Genomic DNA, 24,380 nt, shown 5'->3' with positions numbered 1-24,380 from the left:
GTAAAAACATAAAAATAAAAAGTCTAAATAAAGCTTAAAATATGTTTAAATGAACACATTTTACCTCGAGAAGTCTTGTGAGGTGGTTTTTGGGCTTGGGTCCATCTGACAGGGTTGTGGGGCTACAGATGGTGATAGTTTTGGAAACACTTTTGGTAAAGGTAACATTATTTTCATCTCTAAAGCTCATAAAAACATACATCCAGTTTGTTTTTAATGTTATCCCACAAGTCAGTTGATGGAGACCTAAAACAGACGGATTATATTTTTAGTCAACAATACTTAACAGTGACAAAAACTCATTCTGGTGGATTGCATGCATGCCTATGCAAGTTTTGGTTTTTTTAATACTCATAAACCTAATGTTGTTTGAAAATATAAATAAAGTTAATAAAGTTTTACAGTTCTGAAACTTTGCTGACACTAACATTGTCCTCAAACTGTCCTAAATAGAAAGTTTGGGGTCCTCTATGAGGCCACACTAAGGATGCATTGTTAAATGGACCATCATTTTCATGCTAGGCACAAACTGTGTGACAATGAAAAGATTGAGCAGTAGAAAGGGGCACCCATTCAAACAACTCCCTCCTTTCTTTTCCCCCTGCAGAACAATGCAACAGTGTTTAACTGTGCCAGATTCGCAGAGGGGAGTTGCCCTCCTGTCATTTATCAGCGTATCCTTGAGGTCATGCAGCTATCGGCCTACATTTGACACCGTCTTTAAATGGCCACATCAGCAGACAGATAATCAGTGAGATAAAGAACAGCATCTTCCATGCCAGCTCAAGGAGGGGTGGATGTGTATAAATTGAGGCCTTTGGGGAATCACAATCTCACGGTCTGCTGTAGCGCTTCATCATCAGCTGCCTTCAACCCGACGAGCCTGCAGCCATGTCCTTTAATGGAACCTGGAAGATCGACCGCAGTGAGAACTATGTCAAGTTCATGGAGCAAATGGGTGAGTGTGTGTGAGAGCACTTGACAGTGTTTAGTTCACTGTCAAGCCATGCACTTAAACTCTGTTTTTTCTGAGCCTGGCCGTGTGAATTTATGAGGATAATGTGTGTAACTGTGTTTCCATAGAGTTCAGTATGGTTGTGCAGGTGCTGCACAGAGCAGTGAGATGTTAGGTTTTAATGTAGTTGTTGTAACAGCATTCATCTTAGGACTGATTATAACACTAATCACTATCATGTGGCTATAAAATCACCTCAAGGGGTTAATGACCAATAACTATTCATTCAACAATCCAGTTTCATATTTCTATGCTTTTTTGTGTTTTACAAGGTGTTAATCTTGTGAAACGCAAGGTGGCAGAGCACGACAACCTGAAGATCACCATCGAGCAGAACGGGGACAAGTTTCACGTCAAAGAGTCCAGCACTTTACGCACCAAAGAGGTTGACTTCACTCTGGGCGTTCCGTTCGACTACACCCTGGCTGATGGCACTGAAGTCTCAGTGAGTGCGCTAAAGAGAAACATTACTGAAGCACAGGCACTTGGTCAAGGTGCTGTTCCATAATTGCACAAAGGCAACCAGAAATGGTTTGTTTTAGGCAAATCTAGCTTGTTTTTAAGAATGATGGATTCTCTGCTAATGGAAATAGTGGAAACCAGCTGCAGTTAAAAGCAAAGGAACAGTTTCCAGTGAATAATTCACTCTGCGGTGAATTAAAAGTCGCTTTTATGCAAATGTAAAACAGTAAGGGAGAGTGTTAAAGAGTGCTTTGACTGTATATTTTTAACCAGGGTGCATGGGAGATGGAGGGGGACATGATGAAAGGCAAATTCACCAGGAAAGACAACAACAAGCTCCTGACCACTACTAGAACTCTGGTGGGCGGAGAGCTCGTGCAGGTCAGTAGGTCCAAAGGTGTCGATCCCGAATTCAGTCCCAATAAATAAACGTCTCCACAAACCATTGACACTTTTTGTCTTTGCAGAGCTACAACTATGAAGGGGTGGATGCCAAGAGGATTTTCAAGAAGCAGTAACCTGGATATTGAAGTTCAAATTTTATTTTTATATAAATCACACAGCCCAGTGAACTGTATCTGAAGTTATTGTTGGCATTTAGCTTATTTTACAAGAAGAATTATGGTCACCATGTTCATGAAACACTGAAATGGTCACACAGCGCAGTTAAATTTGCATCCCTTTTCCTGTGAAAGGAGAAAACAAACACTAAACAGCATCCTGGCAGTGGATATCTATCTGTAGCAGTAGCTAAACATTCAAATGGGTTTAGTTTTATTTGTCTTGGAGGGGTTCGGGATTATCCGCACATCATAGTTTCAACAAATTTCACAGGACTCATTCATTGGTATGGTGTAGGTTATCCACAGTAATGGCTGTTTTCAGGTAAAGCTCCACAGCAACATGAAATACATGAAATGTTATTGTGTGTGTTCAAACAGGGGGAAAAAATCAAATTGCACTAATGGTTCTCATGTATCAGATTGTCCTCTACAATAAAGCATGTTTATTATGTCACTTGAGTTTAGTGTTGGTGTTATTAAATGACTGAATTGCATGTGAATTAAGTCCGATAAATATAATCAGTCAAGATTGTCTTAACAGATGTGATAAAAGTCTATAATCTTAGTCATATTGCTTCCATGACACAAGCACAAAGCTCACGCCTCTACGATATCATTTTTTACGAGCATCAAAAGTTCTTCATCAGGGATTTAAGTGAAATACCACGTTACCATTTCAGACTGCTTTCCAGTCACTCTTATAGCGCATGATTGGAGTGTGACCTTCTGCTGTCATGTGGCGGCCCTTATGTGCTATGTGGAGAACTAATGGTTCATCACATGGTGGTTTTCTAGAAAGTGAACAATGATTTTCATTCAGGGACAAAAAGCTCATGGCTGTTTTTAGCCACGAAGGGTGTAAAGAGTAAGAGCATGTATGTAATGAGGCTGTCTGACCACAAGAGGGAAACGCGTGCCTCCTTTAATTTTACTGCTGTAGATACAGCAGCACAATACGAATTCTAGGACCTGCCAGCTTCAGAAAATGCTAGATAAAAATGTTTTTTATGGGTTTTTTCATTATTTGTACAAAAACACAAGAAATGGCAAAGATAATTATTTGATCATTCTCGGCATGTGCGCAGTATTGAACAAGAGGGGTATAAAAAAAGCAAAAAAAGTGGCAAGCCTAAAAAAAACTGTTTACAGAAGATGAAAAGTATCATGAGATTTTGAACCACTATACAGTTTGGAAAGCTCATTGGTAACTGCTCCATTTTACAGTATGACGATGATCCTAAACACACTCCTAAAGAAGTAAATGCAAACCTAGAAAGAAAAACACAACGACACACTTTCAGTCATGCATTGGCCTCCCCAGAGCCTGGACCTGAACATTGAAGCAGTGTGGGATCATTTTACAGAGTGTGCTGCACAAGGCAGCCAACATCCAAAGAAGCGCTTTGAATGTCCTTCAAGATGCCTGAAGATATTCCTCAAGATAACTTAAAGAAATTACAAGAAAGCTTGACAAAGTACAAACTCTGTTTTTGTTTCTATAAATCTCAGCACCCATTCCCATTTTCATAGTAAAATATAACAAATGGTGGCTCAGGACTTTTGCACTCTGCAGAGACAGTGCCTGATGGACAGGTTCGGTAAGTCTTCACGCCTGCGTAGTTTAACTTTTGTGATGTTCATCATGTGCAATTTAAGCAAAATTAAGCAACAGGTTTCCAGTATTTAGAACTTCCACTGCTCAAAGTGCTTGAGTTTTCCAGTCTTTGGCAGAGCAGGCATCAACATGACACAGATTTCCTTACATGGGCATCTTGGCTAATAATTATCCTACTGAAACCCAAACTCTTGTTTTGAGACCCGATAAGTATAGAAACTAAACTGCTTTTGAACAGGGAGTCATCAGATGTTACATGCTTAAAAAGAAGAACTCCTATGAGTTACAATAGCTTTATTTTACGGAGCCCCACAGGGGACATGGGAGAAATAAAAAATTAAGACGGAATTTTGCGGGATCTCGCAAAAGTTTTGCGAGATCTCGCAAAAGTTGAATTCCAACAATGGCGGCAGCTACTTAGTTGTAATATTACTCTTTCTGGGTCACAAAATACATTTTTAAGATATTTTGAGGCGTGAATGCAGTTGTGTAAACGTCAGATATCTGCTCGGTTTACAAGATATCACATATTTGCAAAAGTGCTCCGATGTTTTCGGATATTGTATGAAACTTTTGCGAAATCTTGCAAAAGTTTTGCGAGATCCCGAGTTAGTTTTGCGAGATCTCGCAAAAGTCCGTCTTAATTTTTTTTTCTCCCATGTCCCCTGCGGGGCTCCGTATTATTTGCATTGCAAAGCAAAGCAATAAATGTTTTATTGGGCTGAATGAAGTATATGAAAAGCCAAAACATAATACCAACAGTACATCATCATGGTCTCAGGACTCTGTACTGTATAGTTCTGAGGTTTGTATGGACGTGGTAGGTGATGTCTTTAGATATAAACCATAAGTCCAAATAAAGTAAAACCAATAAAGTGTTAAAGTCTTATTGGCTCTACAATGATAGACTGAGAAAGAAAGAGTCTAATATCGATCGATGGCAACTTCCCACTGAGTCCTGAGTGGCACCCTTTTTCACAGAGGTAAAAGCCCTCCACGAACAAGGCTAATCTGGCAGGGGCTGGGCTGCTTTGAACACCAGTTTTCCGCTGAACCCTCCTTAGGGAGGAAAGTCCCCGGAGACCTGTCAGATGCTGGAGGGCTGAACAGATTTCAGTGCAGGGAAAAAGTGGGCCGCCAGGGCTTCTTTTCTCTGTCAAGATGTGCAGTCCACACTCATTTTATGTTTTTGACGTTTAAATCAGCAACATTATGGGATGCATCTCCATCACTGATTAGCCTGATACAAGACTTCCATGCAATGGATAGGATCACCTTATAAAGTGTAAAGTTCAGATTTTACAGCTGTGGCAGTATTACAAGTTAAAATATTTTTTGACCTGTATTAGCAAATGAAGGCTTTCATTTTGTCCTATTGCTATGTATACACATAGAGAGAGAGAGAGGATTATTTTTACCATAACGAAGATGTGTACTCTTTATCTGCCACTGGTTATGTGTGAATCATAAATGCTTTGTAATATCTGTACCACTAGGTAGCACTGTGGAGCTCTTTATTGTCTGAGAAGAAGGTCCTCAGCTGCTCTATGATGTCATCCTAAGCCAAGTTACCATATGAAACACACCCTGTTTACACAGACGCACACACCCACGTGCATGCACACACAAAGCCCCACTACATAATTATTGGATCTCAACTCAAATTATTGGAATAATATCTCTGGTACTTATCTGGCATCCAGTAGAGTTAGAGTGAAATCAGTGGGAAACAGGAAAGTCGTGGGAGAGTTAGCCTTTAGTGTTTTGATTGCTGTGAGACTGTGGGCGCAAGGGGCCCACCCGAGGGAGGTGGAAGCTGTGGATGAGAGGGGAGGAGGAGGAGGTGGGGAAGGAAAAATAATAGGAGGACAAGAAGAAGTGTGTGTGTGTGTGTGTGTGTGTGTGTGTGTGTGTGTGTGTGTGTGTGTGTGTGTGTGTGAAGAAGAGGAGAAAGAAAGGACAACACAGGGAGAAGCCACTCCTCGCCCAGCTCAGCCCCTCTACCGCAGTGAAATCAAATTCACTGACTCACTCTGAAGTCGTCAGCTCATGTGAAAGACTAACGATCACAAAGACACTGACGGCGTGCTGGTGAGCATCGGGGCTATTAGTTGGCCAATGCTTCCAAGAAGACACGGCCCAGCTTTAGCCAATCACTGTTTGGACAGTGACTCTGCAGGCCTTTGTAGAGACGCATGCAGACTGCTGGATGATGAGTCAGTAGACAGTCAGCACAGATTCCAGTCTTACTATAAACAATTGATGCCAGCATACATGCTCAGATGTGACTTCAATTCAGTTTTATTTATACCGCGCCAAATCACAAAATCACCTCAAGGTGCTTTATATTGTAAAGTAGATCCTATAATAATAAAAACAGAGAAAACTTCAACAACCATATGACCCCCTATGAGCAAGCACTTTGGTGACAGTGGGAAGGAAAAACTCCCTTTTAACAGGAAGAAACCTCTGGCAGAACCAGGCTCAGGGAGGGGCGGGGCCATCTGCTGGACCGGATGGGGAGACTTGTGCCAAACATGTTCATTTGAAAACATTATTGTGTGAAAAGTATGATGATGATGATGGAGCTGAGACAGCTGGCCATTGGCTGGCCTTTATGAGATGAGACATTAATAGGAAATATATCATCAAGCCTTTATAATTTTTCATCCATAAATCAGAATTTCTATTAGTATTATTAGTATCATTATTAGTAGTATTAGTATCTCAAAATCTTGAGTTACTCAGAAGTCAGTTGAAATTTTGAAATAATTATTCGAACTTGCTAGTTAGCGCTGCCTTATGTAAATTTTTATTTTCATTTTATTTATTTTTATTTTGTTTTTACATTTCTATTTATTTTTCCATTCATTTTCAGTAGTCATAGTCATTAGCATAACACACACAATTATTGTCAATATGATTTAAAAAAACCATATATATATAAAAAATAATTAGTAACAATAAAATCAACATCCTAGTATTATCAGCATGAGCGTGTTAGCATGTACTTATTAGCTGTAAGCTCAGTTGCTAGCATGTATGCTAACATGGCAGTGGAAGCTTTTTCGCTGTTTTCTGCGGTAGCTGATTGGCTTATTCTCTTTGTGTGTCTACAACTAATAAAAGGGGCACAAATAAAACCCATTAGAAACCAGCTAGGAAAGTATTAAATGTGTTAAACATCAGTTTTTAGCTGAATGTTTGTTAAGCAATGCTAATGTTTGGTCTGTATTTTACAGGCACGATCCCAAAAACGAATTCAAGTTTACAAAAACATACATATTCAGGTAATGTATTAAACCAAGGAGAAGATTTTTAATTTACCTGAATTTTGACTGTTCACTTCAGTGAAATAAAATAAAAATGCTTGTCAGCAAGTCCATTTGTCTGACATCCTGCAGCCAGAACAGCATGAGACAGAAACACCTCTTTAATGGGCTTGTCAAATGGACTAACACCATTACAAAGTGTTGCCGGTTGGGCGTATGCATGCATGCACCAAGATGATTACGTACCTTTGCACAAGCATTTTCGTCCTTCACTTTGCTCTGCACCGACACCCTGCGTGAACGCCACTGGGCACGGACGAGTGTGTGTCGTGTGAGAAGCTGTTGTGTGCCACCTGGTGTGACTGAGCTGACAGGAGAGTGGAGACAGTGAAGAGAGAAACTAAATTGGCTGTGGCCTCTGTCTCAGGAGTAGCCAGCCCCTGGGTTAGGCGGGCTATTCTTATAGAGGGCAGTGAGAGGTTTCCAGCTCTCCTGATACACAAACCATTTTATAGAATCCCACATCATGTTTTGATGGTCTACTGGGATTACGAGGGAGGTATTATCCAATGAAAAGTGTAAGAATGGAAGAGGAAATGGAACTATACGAAGGTGGATTTCTCTGTGGGTACAAGGCCACTTCTAAGAGGAGCCAAAATTACCAAATGCAGTCTTGAAGTCTAAAAATATCCTATGATGTAAACCATGGCCTGTAATATAAAGGCCCAGGTAGTACCAGTTATTTACATAGTTATTAAAAGACTAAACATTGGCAAGTTCACAGGATACTGCGCTTCAGTGAGCCTGCTCAGATTGTTAGCACGTAAGAGGAACCAGTTAGCTTAATGGTTATTAGGTTTGCTATAATTATCCTGTGACCAAAAACCAAACAATCAAACAAAAAAATTTTGATTTCATATTTTCTCATCAAAAATACTCTTGTGCCATTTCATTAGGTATAATGTTCTACTGCTCATTAATGCTACTGTCTAATCAGCTAATCAGTGACTGATGTAGACATGGTTGAAACAACCTCCTGAAGTTCAAACCAAGTAGAATGAGGAAGAGAGGTGATTTGTTGATGCTAGACATGCTAGTCTGAATTTGAATCCAGGAACAGCAGATCTGCTGGGATTTTCGGACACTACCATCTGCTCACTTAGCAGTTTTCTGGGTGAAAATACCTCATTGATGAACATTCAGAACCACATTCAGAGAGTAGGGTCCACATTTGGTGTAAACATGAAAGCATGGATCTATTCTGTCTTGTATCAGGCTAGCGGTGCAATGGTTTGAGGGGCATTTCCTCTTAGTAACATCTGAGCATCATTGAAACACTACAGCCAGCCTGAGTATTGTTGTTGACCAGATCTGCCCCTTTATAACCACAGCAAACCCATCTTCTGATGGGTCCTTCCAGCAGGATGACGCACTATGTCACAAAACTCAAATCATCTCAAACTTGTTTCTTGAACATGACACTCAAATGTCCTCCACAGTCACCAGATCTCAATCCAACAGAGCACCTTTGTGATGTGGAGGAACAAGAGATTCTCATCATGGATGTGCAGCAACTGTGCGATGCTTTCATCCCCTTGGATGAATAAAGACAAAAATCTCTGAGGAATGTTTCCAGCACACTGATCGATCTGTGCCACCCCCATCTGTCCAACCCAGTACTAGCAAAGTGATATATATATGTATATATATATATATATATATATATATATATATATATATATATATATATATATATATATATATATATATATCAGAGTTTTATCAGTGTCTTCACATTTCAGAAAACTTGCACACTCTGAACAAATAAGGTAATCATGACAGCACAGATAATGTCAATCTTTAATGGCAGATGGCCTGAAATGTCTTCATTTAACATTTTCATAAAAACGTCTCATTTTGATCATCTCCTTTTTTTTTGTTTCAAACAAACAAACCTCTGCAATTCACTGAAATACAGTTTCTCCTTACAGCGGCTAAAGTACATAAATATCAACAGTACTGTATGCATTAGGAAAAAGAACACGCACACACACATGCCGTGAACATGCACTGAACACACAGCTACACACGCGGTATACTAAAACAAGTAAAGAAATGATTTGTCACTGACAAAAGGAGGGGGAGGAGTCGTCTTATTCGTTTTTTCAGGAACTTTTGTACGGTACCGCTGGCGAAACACAAAAGACCCATTCGTTCGAGGAGTATATCTTCTTCTTCTCTGGATTTCACAGTGAATGATGCAGGTAAAACAGTATTCACATGTTACATACAGTATGCTCCAATCAGACCGATACAAACGAAGGAAAAAGCTCTAGTAATTCTTACCAAATGAAAATACAATTAAACTTACAATAATACTTACAATGAATTATATGATGGGCGTTTTCTATGAACCTTAAAAAGACAACACCCATTAAAAAACACACATAACATTCACGCACATTGTATAAATACTTGTTCTAATAAATCTGAGTGCCACACTTGGCTTAAAAATGTCTGTAAAAGCAAAAATAAAAACCAAAACAAAAAAACCCTTCAGCTGATTTAATAGATATGATGCATATTATCATTAATTACAAACACTTGGCTACTGTATGATTCAACCAGTCCGATATAAGTGTACACAGAGGGGCTAAACATCACAGGGGACACTTGTCTCCTTACGGCGTTTGATTGTCACATCAGCGTGAAATGCGACTTGGCCTTCGGAGACTGGTTTCGTATTAGCGAATGAAGATTTTGGCGTCAAGATGTCACAGAAATATGATCACTCGATGATATGTCATACAGCAAAGACGTTATTGCAAGATTACAAAAGACTGTTTTATCTTTTCCTTTTTTTATACATCTCACTCCAATCATTATTATGTAAATTCAAACTTTACAAAAGCAGGTTGAATCACAGCGGCTCCCTAAAAATAGACAAAAGACACAAATCGCTTAAAGTGAATATCCTTTCAGATGCAGAGTGGCTCTTTGGAGTGACACCAAAAGGGACATGCTGCAAAAATAATGTCATACTTCATAAGAAATCAGACTGAGGACTACAAAAGTAGTCAAAAATGGAATAACCACTAGCCTAGATAGCTCTCCAGTGTAAAAAAAGAAAAAAGAAGAAAAAGCTTTGGTCTTGTTTCTCTATACTGTGCTGCTGTCCTCCACAGCGAAGGAGCGATTTCCTAATTATAGCAGAGCTCAGTTTGCCGCGTATTGCCATCACGCTATACGTGACATTGGGGTCACGCTACCTTCCACCGGCGATGGCTTTTTCCTGTCAGTGCCTCTTTTCACACATCTGATTACCTCAAACAGCCAAACTACGAGCTGGATCAGGTGCGTTTTGTCACTCAACGTTAAAATCGCTTCAGACAAAAGACTTCTGTGTTTCGTTTCGTCGGGTAAAGACGCCACAGAGGGACAAAAAACCCCCCCCAAAAAAAACAAAAAACACAACACATATGAGCGAATCAAAATTCCTTTTGGAGCAGAGACAAGAGCAAACTGGCAGGACTGCTTTGGTATAGCAGGGCGACTTGTTGTTTTAAAATGGCACCGAACAGAAAGGGAACAAAAAAAGAAAAGGTATAAAACGTCCTCACAAGATTTAGCACAACATAAATCAACCCAAACAAAACCGTTTCAAACATCGTCTTGATTACAAAAATACCTTTTTGTATTTCTTTAAAATATCTAAAAATGTACAGCATTGTTTTTTCGTTGTTTTCTCTCTCACGCTCTATTTTTTTTGTTTTTTTTGCAAAGTCATGCGTCAACATGTAATTTCATAATCATAATAACATTAATATGAATGATATACAGAATAGTAATAATTATAGTCATATAATAACATTACTCAGTAGCACTTTAGCCACACTTCCGGGCGTCTGCAAAGTGGCTGCATAAAACAACGTTTGCACTCCTTTTAGGTGGCCGGCTTTACACCCGCACGTAGAGGATGCAGAGACCAGCTAGGCGGGCGATGCAGTCAGTCGGTAAACAAAGAGCGCGGACGCCTTTGTTGTGCATGCCTGGTACCTTTCACGGAGGTGTCAGAGGAGGTGTAGCCAAGCGCTGCCTGTAAATTTACGTAACAGTATAAAAAAGATTTGGAGGGACTTTCGGGGAGGGGGGGGACTCGATGTGTGATGGAGGCTGGGGTCTAGTATGTCCTGAGGCCCATGAGGCTGCTGCTGCCTGAAAGAGAAAGACAGAACGACAGCGGGGTGAGGCTGAAGTTCGCAAATGTATAATGGGAACACCGGGGATTACGTGGAAACACTAACAGCCGTAAAAGTCACACAGATTTTTTTAAATCCCCACCCGATCCAGTGCCAAGACCACACCCACATTCAATGCACGCGCGCTCTATCTCGCGCTTAAATTCTGGTGTATTTGTTCAAAACATTTCGCAAATCTCAAACATGCACAGATGAAAGTCGACACGGTGTCAGTACAGTTTGGCGCTGCTTCCTTCATTCAAGTGGATGTTTTTGACTGATGCTGTCTCTCAAATTTGTATTTTTTATTTTTTTAAAAAGGACTTTCACACCTTTTCCTGCAAATCTACACTTTCAAAATCCCCCCTCTCCCCTGCAGGGGCCCGCTACACGGGCGACGAGGTGCGATCTACACCTTTTGTCCTCGCCTGTTGGGATCAACGGTTGTGACGTTCCGAGACGTAGAACTCACCGACGGTGCGCTGCTCCAGCAGCTGGAGTTAGGTCGGTCCTCCTGGTTTCTAATAGGACACGAGAGGCAATCGGCAACGCCCGTCACAGCCGGCCACGGCCACCATCACACATCAGGAACCTGAGCACACAAAAGGAGACAGTTGGAATAAATCCTTTTGATGATGTTTCAGAGGAGTGAATTTTGGTTTTATTTCAACAAAAATGTATGATTTTTAAATGTTCTCAAGCTCTTCGATTACTGGTATGACAAAGTTCAGCTGCATTGAACACACTGGTATATGTTTGAAGGGCAACGCAGCAGCTTATTAGTGTCAGTTTTACAAAGTTACAAAGTTGTTAATCGCATGATTTTGTTACTTTCACTACACAAATTCTCTATTTATTTGCAAAAGAGAGAAAAAAGATAAACACAACTGTCTAACCTCATGGAGCGAAGACAAAAATGGCAGAGAGGTCAACAACTTTCGAATGGTGGTGATTACGTGGTGGACATTACTTAGAATTTGTTGCACAAAGGGGAAATCATTTCTGACAGTAAAGGGACCCATGCCCAGGAATGAGATCCATTCTTTCCGATTGCCTGTAAAGGCAACACAATACACAATATTACAGAGCAGGTATCAAAAGACCCCTGGATCCAGAGCGATAATTAAGCTGATTGTACAGTGTGGTGCAAAAGTCTTGAGCCTCCCATAATTTCTCTATATTTTACGTCTGAGGAACAAGACTTTCTAGTCATTTTTAAAGTGGTCTTGTGCAATAGTTCTCCAAGCTTTCTGAAAGTATTTCAAAGTTTTTCTTTGAACACTGGCTGCTGTTTCACTCATTTAGTCCAGTTCTTGACCATTTCGTTTATTTGCATATCCATGTAACACTGACCTATCAAACATAGAAAAGGCACAAAAATCAAGGGATGAACTAGAGTTTTGTCTACATAACTTGTTCTCGTTTATTTAAATAAATCTACAAAAATGTCAAAGATAATAATTTTGAAGGGTATAAAATAGTTATTTCTTCATTTTTCAGCATCTCAAACACACTTTTACAGAAACATACCTAGATGGAAAAACACACAATGACACAGTATCAGTCAAGGACTGGCCTCGAAGCAGTGTGGGATCATCGTGATAGGAAACAGAACAAAAGGTAGCCGACGTCTAAAGAAGAGCTTTGAATGTTCTTCAAGAAGCCTGGAGAACTATTCCTGAAGACTACTTAAAGAAAATTTTAAAAAGCTTTTCTAAGATAGTTCAGACTGTGTTGAAGAATAAAGGTGGTCATACCAATTATTGAATTTCAAGCTTGTCACTGTTTTTTCCTTATATACTGTATTTCCATGTATTTTTGCACATATTTGTGCAAATTTCTGTGCCTGTTTTCAATTATCCTGGCAAAATATAAAGAAGTGAGGGGTGACTCAAGACTTATATATGTATATCAATCTGAAAGACTGATTTTAAACAAATACAGAGATATGCACTGGTTCAGACATAGTAAAGGAAATCTTGCCTATGTTATACTACTATAGTGACTTCTGTGTAACATCCTTTCTGGCTGGTTTTCCTGTGTTGACGCTAAAATAACAACACAAAAAAACCCCACTATCATATGTCTGCTCTACACATTAAATCAGGGATTTATGCCGGTATGTGTGCACATGAAAGGCTTAATGCTGTGTCATAACCTGGCACTTATGTGGAAATGTATCCTAGGCAATGTTGTGGAGTAACACGACAGTGATCTAAGCAGCAGTGTAACTAATTTCTTTGTTACAGAGGAAAAATCAATAGTGTATCTTGTTTCTTTAAAATCAGTAGCTCAAAAGAGACGAAACCAAGCAGCAGAAGACATCTTAAGTCAAGACTCGAGCCACATACAGAAGCCCATTGTCCAGCAGTTTTGTCAGGACGTGTATTACACAGTTTTATTTGTGAACTATTATTGTAATATCATGTCCATTCAGAAGTCTTTCAAGCTCAAAGTTTTGCATTGTCACAGGATGTCTTCCTGACATGATCTTCCACAAACCCCCAACCTCCACACTTCAAAGAGAAAGGTCAACCATGCAAGCTCCCACACCAGATGGATCACCAAAAATAGGAATTTGAGTTTGGGGGGACTCAGTGGAACAATAAACAATTACTAATCCAAATATGACCTTAAGAGAAAGAAGGAGCTGGATAGACTGTTGCAGGGAAAGAAGAGAGGTGGCTTAGGAAGTGTTCCCTGTTCAGAGAACAGTGCGTTTTTGAAGGGGGATGGCTGGCCTAGCTAATGCCCCATTGCGTGTTCAATCAGGGATGAGGCAATCGATGCGTTATACAGCCGCTTGGCTAAACTGATGCGACGCATACTTCCAGAGCACCCTATTTGTTCTGGCTGAGACACCAAGGTTAAAGATTGGGTTGATCATTGAACATGTCTGTGCGGATTAGGGAAAGGTTTAGTGATTTGTCGGCTTAATGTGTTACATCCAATAACTCGGCCTGGGCGCATGATGTGAGATAAGTAAACAAGCAGTTCTGAGTGTGGGAGGTGACTCGGTTTCTCGTGAATGTGTGGGTTGTTTCCTTTTTTTTCCAAAATTTTCAACCAGGTTTCGTGTCGCAAATGTTCGTCCCGGTGTTATCACTGACACGGTGCTGCAAATGAAGAAGAGAGGACCTTTTTGTTCTTTCTTTTTATGTCTGTAAAATTTCTCTTTCAACATGTCTTTGTAAACTTTGGGTTTCAGATGAAAAAAACCTCCCAAAAATGTCCCTCGGATTCCTAATCTGCCTTTAAAGGGGTCAAAAAAATCTACAGTTTACAAAATGAACTCAGGCTTGATGTCAGTTTTTGTGAAAAAATGATGAAAAAGCAACAGCAACAACAAAAAACTGTAAAATATATCTAATATCGAGCTAAAACTTCAAACACACCCCTGTGGTCCTTTAAGATCTCTACCTGCGCAGCGTGGCCATGAAAAAGATCGCCGTCTGAAACCCCTTTAATCCGGGGAAAAGCCTTTAGGCCCTGGCTGTGTTTCTCACATACCAGCAATAACTGCTGGAGCTGGGTGGTGATGAATGCAGCTGCTGACATGTATCCAGCTCCTACAAGCTGGTGCCACAGTGCAGCTACACTGTACTATACACTGTGTGTGTTTGTGTGTGTGCGTGTGTGCATCTGTCAGCAGGGGGTGGAAGAATAAAGTCCCACTTCCTTATTAGAAAGGGCCCCAGCTGGCCCTCAGCTCTCCTCCAGTGGGAGTTAGTGCAACATTGTGCAGGAACCATGGGTTTTGTCAGGCTATTGGCCAAAAAAGCTCCTGAAGGCAGGCAGCCAGGCTGCATACACACGCACATTTGTCTCTTTCAGGGTCACACACAGGCATGCATGATAGGGGTTTTACACCCCCCTACACTTCCTCACCATGTCTTGTCAGATGGAAAATCCGGATTACCTTTCCCTCCAGTTCACTGGGCATTAATGTCCACTATTAGGTTGTCTTTGGAACCTAAGACCAGAGCACGAATGTCAAATATAGTTCAGGTTCTCAAACAGCCAGACGACTGACCAGACAAAGCCTCCTGGGGGGATCACAAGAACAAAAACTTAAAGCCTCTAATAAAAACCAGTAGCTGCTTAAACTTGCATGAGGTGCTGTAAATAAAGTTGTTGTTTTGTTAAACAGCACTTTCCTAAAGAGGCAGGAAGCCAGGTGATTGGGACAACTCATTACCAGTCACGCCTGAATGCTACCTCACTTCCAGCTGTTCACACATGCACATTCAGGCCTGCAGTTACGCTTCCTAAGTCGCATACTCAGACAGTGAGTGGTCTCCGTTCGTCGACAAGTAGCGACCGACCACAGGCCTCTCTGAACCGCAGAGCTGCGGGCTTTTGTGAGCGTGCATCTCTCAAGTTTACCCAGTTAGCTTTAGCAACAAATTCACAAATCTTGTCCTTTCTGCTGTTTTTGTAAAGACAATATCAGACAGATTGCACAACAGTGGTGCAACACAGACGCCTTCTTTCCCTAACCTCTGTTCAAGTTTATTCTTGTAGTCATGCAGCTAAAAATATTTCACAAGTATTCTGCCCAGCAGATTACATTGCACAAATCAGTTATACCCTCATCACAGCCAGCTTCGAGACATCGAGTGCAAGTCGACTGCATTTATTTGAAATGCGACGAAGGCCTAAAGACACTTGTATGGATTAACTGTTTGTTTGCTAAGATGCAAAATGTCAGGGGCAGCCTTCAGTAGTAAGGTTAACTCAACAAGGCAGACACTGAGCTACATAAGTGTCATTCAGTTTTACTATGGCAACATGGTTACTGGGGAGATGTGTTTTAGAGCATCAGTAATATCCCTGCAGCTCTACTTTGAACACAAGTAGCACATGTGTAACATAAGCTACTCTTAATAGATTTATTTATGAGACTGCTTTTGTCCACTGTAAAATCATCTCTTCTATCATTTTAATTAATACTGTAGCTTGCATTATGCTGCAATACACCTGTATATAATATATATTCTTGCTTCCCCACCTATGGTTTAGGATTGTGTTTAGGAAAGCTTGTCTTTCTAGAAACCAGATTGAGGATCGAGGGAAAGAAACCTTTAGAGGTCCCACGTAAAAATTTGTGTTTAGTGATTCTAGGAGGATGTTAAAGTGTTTATTTAGAAGCATTCAGGCAATATTGGAAGCAATATAATTGGAGTGAAAGAAACAAAAACAAATCCCCTTAAAGCCGAGGCAAGTAAATCAAAAAAGTATCGGCGTGAATAGATGCAAGTAAGCGTGAGCTGTCTTCTGTAATGTTGATGAACCGAAGCTTTTCTTTTGTTTGCATACCGTGTGTGCTCGTCTGTCTGAAGCTTTATGTTTGAACATGTAGTAATGCTGCACACTGCATAATTTGTGTGCTCCTGCACCAGTCACCTGTAATTATAACAATATTCTGACTGGATGTCTCGGCTGCACTTTGCCCTCCACCGTGAGCCGGATGTGGGGTCGTTGTTGTTTCACTCAGGGCCTAATATCCACTGGGGCAGCCTGACCAGCCAAACGACTTCCTTCTGGTTTGATAGAGAAGTAATTATTTCCTCCAAGCCCCTCCCTCCTTCCTCTTTTGTACACCCCACCCACCCCCCACCCACCGCAGGCAGAGAAGGAGTCATAGAAACATCCAAATTACTCAAATGGCTCGTTTTCCTCACACAGCATGTTTACATGTCAAGAAACGGACATGTAAGCTATGATGTAGGCTTCGAAGGAGGTGATGGAGGAGTAGCACCAATCAACAGCTTGATGAATGTTAGGCTCCACACTAGCACCTCCACCACCACCCACCCACTCCCTGCTGACTCCCTGTGGGGTTGGGGCAACATGTTTCTTCCTGTCCTGAGACTGAAGGGAGGGTACTGGTGACAGTGCGACTGGCGCCACATGCACACACACAGAGTCAGAGCCAACAGAGATACACAGACTAGCAGGGGATTTGTTTTGCTTTGTGGTTTTGTTTTTCTGCAAGCACAACAGCGTTCAGTTTGTCTGAACCCCCAAGCAAAGCGCACGTGCTGCATTGCTCATGCGTGGTTATAGCTGACTCATGTACTTATCAAAGCACTTATTAGAAGCCATCGGCCCTGTGTACCGTCTGCCGCTCCACTAAAATTAAGTCATCTGTAATTTATTTGAAATAAAGATCCCACGCTGATCAGTTTCTAATAAAGATTCATAAAAACGGCCCTTCCAGCAGTACCCAGGTACCTCAGTGGTTCTGGGTGAATATTTCCCATTTACGACCTTTTGGATCACGTCCTCCGTCTCCCTCGGCCCCATCTTTTTTATGCTTCTCCACTGTGCACTTTGTCAGAATGCAGAAATGCCAAAAACAGGGTTTTAAATTAAAAAATGTATTTCATCCTGCCAGGGTTTGACAAAATGACAAACAGCACCTAATATCTGTGCTATATAACTAACAACATTACACAACAATATTCCGTGTTTATTATAGCAATGCAAGAGCGGGTGCATAATAATAAACTTTCCCTCACACACAAGTATAATAAATATCAGCCGTCTTTCCGCTAGGCAGGTCTAATTTCCTCTGATCCTCCATAGAAAAACGACTGAGCACATGTAATCATATCTTAGAACTATTTCACTGCAGAAACCTGATGCTTGTCCTGAAATTGTAAAAAAATTGATCCTCATTAACTAAGGATGAAACACAAACAAAATCCAACTGTGTGGCTGCTTCAAAGACAGAGACCAGTTCAACTCAATTCAGTGTTATTTATGTAGTCCCAAATCAAGGCGCTTTATATTTTAAGGTAAAGATACTACTGATGCAGAGAAAACAGAGAACTCCAACAATCATATGACCACCTATGAACAAGCACTTTGGCAACAGTGGGAAGGATAAACTCCTTTATAACAGGAAGAAGTCTCCAGCAGAACCTGGCTCAGGGAGGTGCAGCCATCTGCAGTGACCAGGGGAAGAAAAAAAAGATTTCTTCCTGCTAAAAAAAAGAGTTTTTCATCTCCACTGTCACCAAAGCGCTTCCTCGTAGGGGTTGTCTGATTTTTGGGATTTCCTTTATATTATTGTAGGGGCTTTACTTTAAAGTTTTAAAGGATTCGTCTGTCAATGCATTTTAAGGTTTTCAGAGCTTTATTCCCACTGTGAATGGACAACTTTGAAATAGCTTAGAAAAAATAGCTTAGCAGCTTTGGTCGAGACAATTTGAGCACTTGACTTTACTTTTCAAATTAACGGTTTAAATCTTGTAAATTTTCTTCTGAACTTTGGCTGGAGTAGAGCTGATGTAAAAAGCAGCACAGAACAGAAATAGCCAGGTTAAATGTCTCAAAACTGTAGTGCGAGTAGTGAAAGAACTGAGTGACTTTCCCTGCAGCTGTGTTGCCTTTCAAAGCAGCTAGCATTAGCATTTTAGTCATATTTGCAAACCTCTTCTCGGTCTGATTTATTAAACGTTGGCATTGGCACTCATTGTATATTCTGTTTGACTTGCTGCTTTTGATGCCTGAGATCAACCATAACATCAATGGGAAAAGTCGACCCTCTGTACCTTGTGACCAGAGTGGGGAAAATAATGGAGTTCCCCTTTAGATCGCACCTTTCATCTCCTATGATCATGTGTGAGGAGCGTGTGTGGTTTCATCGAACCACAGGCTGTACTTTTGTTAGCAATTAGTATATATGTTTTTGACGTCTACTAGAGGAAACGTGACTAATTAGCCGGTTAGTTTGGCAGTTAGCAGGATGGACGTTTTGTGAGGTTTGAGGGCCAAAAGAGGTAAACACGCGTGAAGTAACACCCCGTGATATTCCTGGAATGTGTTTAAGATAACTCTACTCCTGTTTATGCAAAGTGTCATAACATTTACAAAAGAGGTTTCACACCAGAGTATGTACACTTCTTTGACGCAGCAGGGCAGGGAGCTATGTGTGCGTACGAGTGTGTGAGTGTGTGTTTGTGTGTGTGCATGTGTGTGCTGTTACTCACACATACTTCAGCAGAACTGCCTGGACTTCCATCCCTGAGGAGTTCCATCTGCAGGCGGGAGCCAACGAATCTAAACACACATAATCACATATTAACATAAAACTGTGGAGCCTAAAAGGTGAGCTCATGTTAACAGAAAGTAGATTGACCATCTCGCAACATCACACGGCAACGATCACTTTGCACGTGTCAGAATGTGTGCGTGAAGGGCGGCTCAGTCGTGGCCGCAGAGGAGACTGCTCGCCCTCTGTTTCTTTTGAGAGACAAGAGGGAGATCATAGTATTTAAAATTATACAAATACAGATTGTCTCAAAAGTGAGATCTGCAGGGAAGAGGCAGAGGGTCAGTCAGTGTGGGGTCGTTGGGGTCAGTCAACTGGCCTGACATGAATATACGACTCGATGTGTGCCATCTCAGGTAAGCAGATGCACACAAAAAAGATGCATTTAAATGAGTATTCGCAGTTTCTGTCGCTCTCTGCAAGCTGGTTCTGCCAAAGGTTTCTTCCTGTTAAAAGGGAGTTTTTCCTTCCCACTGTTGCCAAGTGCTTGCTCAAAGGGAGTCAGCCGATTGTTGTGGTTTTCTCTGTTTTATTGTGTTTACAATATAAAGTGCCTTGGAGTGACTGTTGTTGTGATTTGGCACTATATAAATAATACTGAATTGAATTGAATAAAAAAAAAGTGATGCAGCTAAAAGTGGCTAATGCTGCCAGCTGGGAGCAGAAGCTACACTGCTGTAGCTCAAGATCAGTCTCAGTGAATGTGTGTGAAGTTTTTTTGTACTTTTGTTTGATGCCTCAGTTTTAAAATTGTTTGAATAGAGTATCTCCCTCTGTGTTTAAAAAGTATTACAATGGCTCGTTCTTACTCATAATATCCTACTCATTGTTATTTTCGTCTAGCGTCTTTACTGTTGTGGTTATTGATTATCTCCACTCATTACACTCATATTTCAGCTGTAATTTACTTGCAATTAAAACATTTAATTAATTGACATAAGTAGTTTTATTTATTTATTTTCGAAATCTCATTAAACATCACAATAATAAGATTAAAGAGAATTCTTTTGGCTAGATGTGATTTCTGATAGCCACATATTGTTTTTCCTTAAACAGCAGCCAGGGTAAGGCAGCAGAATTAGCAGTCTGATGGTTTGCATGTACAGAGTAGTCTGAGAGATGATGTCCCAGCCTGAATTATAGCCTCAGTTCGCCACTGAGTCTGACGTCCTCAGGGCGGGTCCTCTTCCATTAATTTAATACACTTTGGCTTCGTTCCTACTACTCTGTTAGTGAGCAGAACACGTAGCATGATGCTCTAAAGGAGGACAACCTCAGCCAGAACATCCACAGTAAAACACTGACACTGTGTTCTTCCACTCGTCAGATCTCTTCCACTATATTGTACAAACGTGATTAACTTCGTGACATTTGATTTGGGTCTTTTGAAAAAAGTGCAGGACATATAGAATTTTCCCCATTTCATTTCTCTTTTTAAAAATCAAGCAGTAGCTAGCTACTTGCACTAGCCAGTGGTAACATTAAGGCAACCATGAAGGACTAGCATAGGAAATAGATTTGGACTGGAGTGACTGGATCCCGTTGGGCAAAGGGTAGAGAGCTCTGCAGTGATGGCACAGCTTTAGCCCTCATTGCTTAAATGGTTTGGAATAAACTGACTCACTAAAATCAAAAACATCTTTCTTGTCGTACTTATTATTTTTCCAGTTTTCCCGTTTAGCTCAAGGTCGGTATCTGCGGTAGTGATCACGGTATCACTAATGTGCACAAGTTTGACCGCTCTAAACATCAGTAACTATGAAAACATGGCAATATGTAGGCTGGTAATTAGTTAACTAATTATTTTGGTGTATTATTATTGTGGGCTTCACAGAAATGCGCACTGCTGTCTGTCCCTCTGGTCCATTTAAAGGGCCAGTTTCTTCAAAATGACCAAAGCTGGCAGGCTTCAAAGAATACATACATCATTCCCATCCAGAGCACAGGCACTGTTTTACTGCTTCACCACGAGAAAATGGAAATATACTAACTATTATAACATAACATGAATTGATTTTCTCGTCCGTCCTCGTTTTTTCAGTTATCAGCTGCCACTGGTGTGAATATACTCGATGCATGTGGGAAAATGCCAGCTAGGCAGATTCTTGCATTCATTTCAAATGCTGACATCATCTGAGCTTCAGCTAGTGTTTTCGCCCAGAGGCCTTTATACTTAAATAACCTTAGTATCTATATTATAAGTGGAAATGCTCAATTTTCCCTCGAGCAGAGAAAAGCAACACCACATGACTGTATAACACATTGAGTTTGAAACACTGCAAAGTGAGCAGTGAGAGCTTGCATTCAAAACCGTACATACTGTATGCGTGGCATTAAGACTGCATGAGGGCCTGCCTGCATCAAACGCTCTTCATGAGAAGAATTTCAAGAGATCGATAATGAACTTTAACATGAACTCACAGCAGAGCTGCGCAGATTAGAAGACCTCAATAAACTGGATCATGGCTGGTTGGAAAAGAAGGATTTGCTATAATTAATGAGGTAGATGGAGGTAAAATGATCCAAACCCTTTGTACAGCTGCAGATTTTAGCTGTGCAGATTAAGCAGCTACAAGATCTGAAAACTGTGTCCTGTGATGCCATTTTTAACATTATCTTGGTGTTGAATTCTTTATTTCATACTACCTGGTGGTGCAATGGTATCACTGTCATCTCATTGCAAGAAGGTGTCTAATTTGAAGCCAGCTGTGACCTCTCTGTGTGGAGTTTGCATGTACTTTCTGTGTGGAGGTTGTCACACAGTCCAAAGACTTACACAGTGGGTTAAGTGGTGATTCTAAATTATATGTGGATGTAAATGTATCCATGCATGGATACATTCAGGATTTTAGTCTAAAATAAAAAGCAAAACAGGACAAATCAGTTTCAGTTTGAGGAATTTATTTTTTACTGATTTAAAAAAGTATCATTTGGAATTTGTGGAAGAGTTATTTTTCCTGCTTGGACCTCCTAAAACTCAGCCCAAACCACAGGCTCCATTATGTGACATGCAGTTTGAGAGTGAGGTGAACAGCTAAGTTTACTTCGATTTCTGGAAGGTGCTGGGATCGGGTAACAGCTCCGCTGAGAAGGGTTGGTGAAAATGGACTGACAATTCAATTATTTATAAACTCACTAATTTCAGCACCAATGTAACAATTAAATTATACCAAAATTCTGCCTTCACTGTGCTACTGGTGCAGCAGATGAACATGACTGATCAGTATCAGCGGCAATAGTTATATATATGTTTGCACTTGAAAGTGTTTCAATAAAAGTCAACATGAAAACCTGCAGCCAAAGAAAATGTGTATTTAGATGCTTTTATAGAGAAGCAGCTTGTTTACACTGATGAAACTGAGTGATGCTGGGTATACATTTCCTTGTCTGTAAGGAAAATAACTACCCAGCCCCAAAAATAGATAGACATTTGATTTAAACATGACTGTGTTTAACAGTGACAATGGGTCATGTGTGCTCTGAGGTGCACCTGTGGGATGAAGCAGAGAGTGATAACAGGGCTGACGGCAGCAGGTCTTTGTGAGGTGGGCTAGGTGACTGAGGCGGCGGTGGCGGTGGGGGAGGGGAGGTGGGTTTACCTGAGCGTGGAGCGAGGAGGGGTAGGTGAAAGCGGGTGGAAGGGCCGGCGACAGCTCCGCCGGGTACAGCGGGTATGAGGCCCACACGTCTGGGCTGCTGGGATAGAGAGCAGGCACTGTGAGCTCATCTGTGGAAAGAAGAAGAGGAGGAGTGGAGTGAGGAGAGTGGCAAGTGGATGGGTGGGGTGGCTAGAGAGACAGGGTGGAGGTGGCGGTGATGGTGGTGATTGTGAAGGTGGGTGCTGGGGGAATGTCAGTTGTCTGAAGTCGCTTCCTCTTGTTTAAACCAGAGACTGGGAGACAGACAGAGATACTCAAAAAAAGGGTTTTTTTAGAGGTAGGAGTAAAACTTCTGAAATTTGAGTTCATTTAGATAAGTTTTAAAATAACTACCCAAATAAAACTAGCCCAAATGCCGTTCTACACAACAGACCTTCTTCACAGTGGGTACTTTGATGTAATATGGTTGGTAAATACTGTTACAATAATCGTAACTGCAATCACATTACATATATCTACAATATTGTATGTTAAAGGCTGCTGTTAAAGGCTACATAAAGCTTTTGTGTTTAAGCATCATTCAGGCATCGAATAACCTCAAAATACATGAGAATAATAGTTTACTTTTTTGTTCATGATCTAATTATGATGAGGTGGTCAGGCTTTTCACAAAATGATTTTATTTTCTCTTTTTGATTAATACCTCCTGAAGAAACACAGGTGTTACTACTCACTGTAATTAAGGCTGCGTACATAAACAGAACAATGCCCTCATTACTGACATTAGTAACATCTGTGTTTATTTCATGTCAATACAGCCGAGAAAGATTTATTTTCTAAACTTGCAGCTTAACTACTGTCACGAGACAGAGACTGTCTACATAACTTTGAGTGTTTTTGTGGTTTGCTTCAGGCTGGAGTAAGAATGATCCATTCATTTTTCCGTAATAGAAAAAATGTTTCTCTCGTCAAAGCTAACGTTAGCTTTGAGGAAAGCTAAAAGCTAACAGCAATTAGCTGTTAGCTTTACTACCTACATGTCTAACCCAGCATTGCTTAAAATGCTCAAGGCTATCAGAGGCAGCTAGAAAACCCAATACTATCAGCCACCACTAAACTTCATTTACATGTTCCTACATACGAGTGTTTCCATATTATAGCAACGAGTCTGGTTCCAGTGATTGTAAAACACATCGTTAAGACGCTTGAGGCAAAAGGATAATTTACATGAGTTAAGAGGCTGCTCATCTCTGAAATATAGTTATGTTTTAGACAGAACTATGATGATCCTCTTAACTCAAGCATCGTGAACAAGCAATTAGCTAGAAAAGCTAACAGCTAATAAATACTGCATTTATTAGCTATAGCTAATTGCTACAGCTAATATTAGCTGTTCATAATAAATACAGTATTTATTTGTATTAGCTTGTTGCTGAACTTGTTGCTGAACTTGATGAAGTTTCTGCTTTATCATCCCAAGCCAACAGTACCTATGAAAGCCTTGCTTAGCTTACAACATTATTGTGAACGTAGCCTTAGCTTCCCATATGGAAA

General features: G+C 40.6%; 2 protein-coding genes across 5 annotated transcripts in view; one reads left to right on the top strand and one right to left on the bottom strand.

Annotated features, from left to right (window-relative positions):
• Nucleotides 1-692: 692 nt before the first annotated feature.
• On the top strand, nt 693-2,499 carry LOC101468989 (fatty acid-binding protein, intestinal). Its single transcript, XM_004554477.4, has 4 exons — nt 693-958; nt 1,288-1,460; nt 1,751-1,858; nt 1,945-2,499. The coding sequence occupies exons 1-4, from the start codon at nt 892-894 to the stop codon at nt 1,993-1,995; spliced, it is 399 nt and encodes a 132-aa protein (XP_004554534.1). The 5' UTR covers nt 693-891; the 3' UTR covers nt 1,996-2,499.
• Nucleotides 2,500-8,775: 6,276 nt separating this feature from the next.
• Nucleotides 8,776-24,380, bottom strand: part of LOC101469296 (RNA binding protein, mRNA processing factor) — a 38,323-nt gene continuing 22,718 nt past the window's right edge. Inside the window, exons 6-8 of one of the 4 annotated variants that reach the window (XR_013096917.1) lie at nt 19,172-19,235; nt 11,638-11,757; nt 8,776-11,142 (exon numbers count right to left, since the gene is read on the bottom strand). Coding sequence is in view for 2 of the 4 variants with exons in the window: in XM_076881836.1 (XP_076737951.1) it covers nt 19,173-19,235; nt 22,827-22,954 (191 nt within the window). In the remaining 2 variants the exon portion in view is untranslated. Of the gene's footprint in view, nt 11,143-11,636; nt 11,758-19,165; nt 19,236-22,826; nt 22,955-24,380 lie in introns of those variants that run through there. The other 3 variants (XR_013096916.1, XM_076881836.1, XM_076881835.1) reach the window with 3 other exon arrangements.

The sequence above is a fragment of the Maylandia zebra genome, linkage group LG3 (genome assembly GCF_041146795.1).
Source record: "Maylandia zebra isolate NMK-2024a linkage group LG3, Mzebra_GT3a, whole genome shotgun sequence".
Taxonomy (NCBI): Eukaryota; Metazoa; Chordata; class Actinopteri; order Cichliformes; family Cichlidae; genus Maylandia; species Maylandia zebra.
The sequence above is the reverse complement of the archived record's forward strand: the minus strand, read 5'-3'. Positions and strand labels throughout refer to the sequence as shown.

Excerpts from the sequence above, each read along its gene's own strand:
- LOC101468989 (XM_004554477.4), top strand. The coding sequence starts at position 892 with ATGTCCTTTAATGGAACCTGGAAGATCGACCGCAGTGAGAACTATGTC. Across the intron at positions 959-1,287 it reads CAAGTTCATGGAGCAAATGG|GTGTTAATCTTGTGAAACGC; the intron begins GTGAGTGTGTGT and ends GTGTTTTACAAG. Across the intron at positions 1,461-1,750 it reads CTGATGGCACTGAAGTCTCA|GGTGCATGGGAGATGGAGGG; the intron begins GTGAGTGCGCTA and ends ATTTTTAACCAG.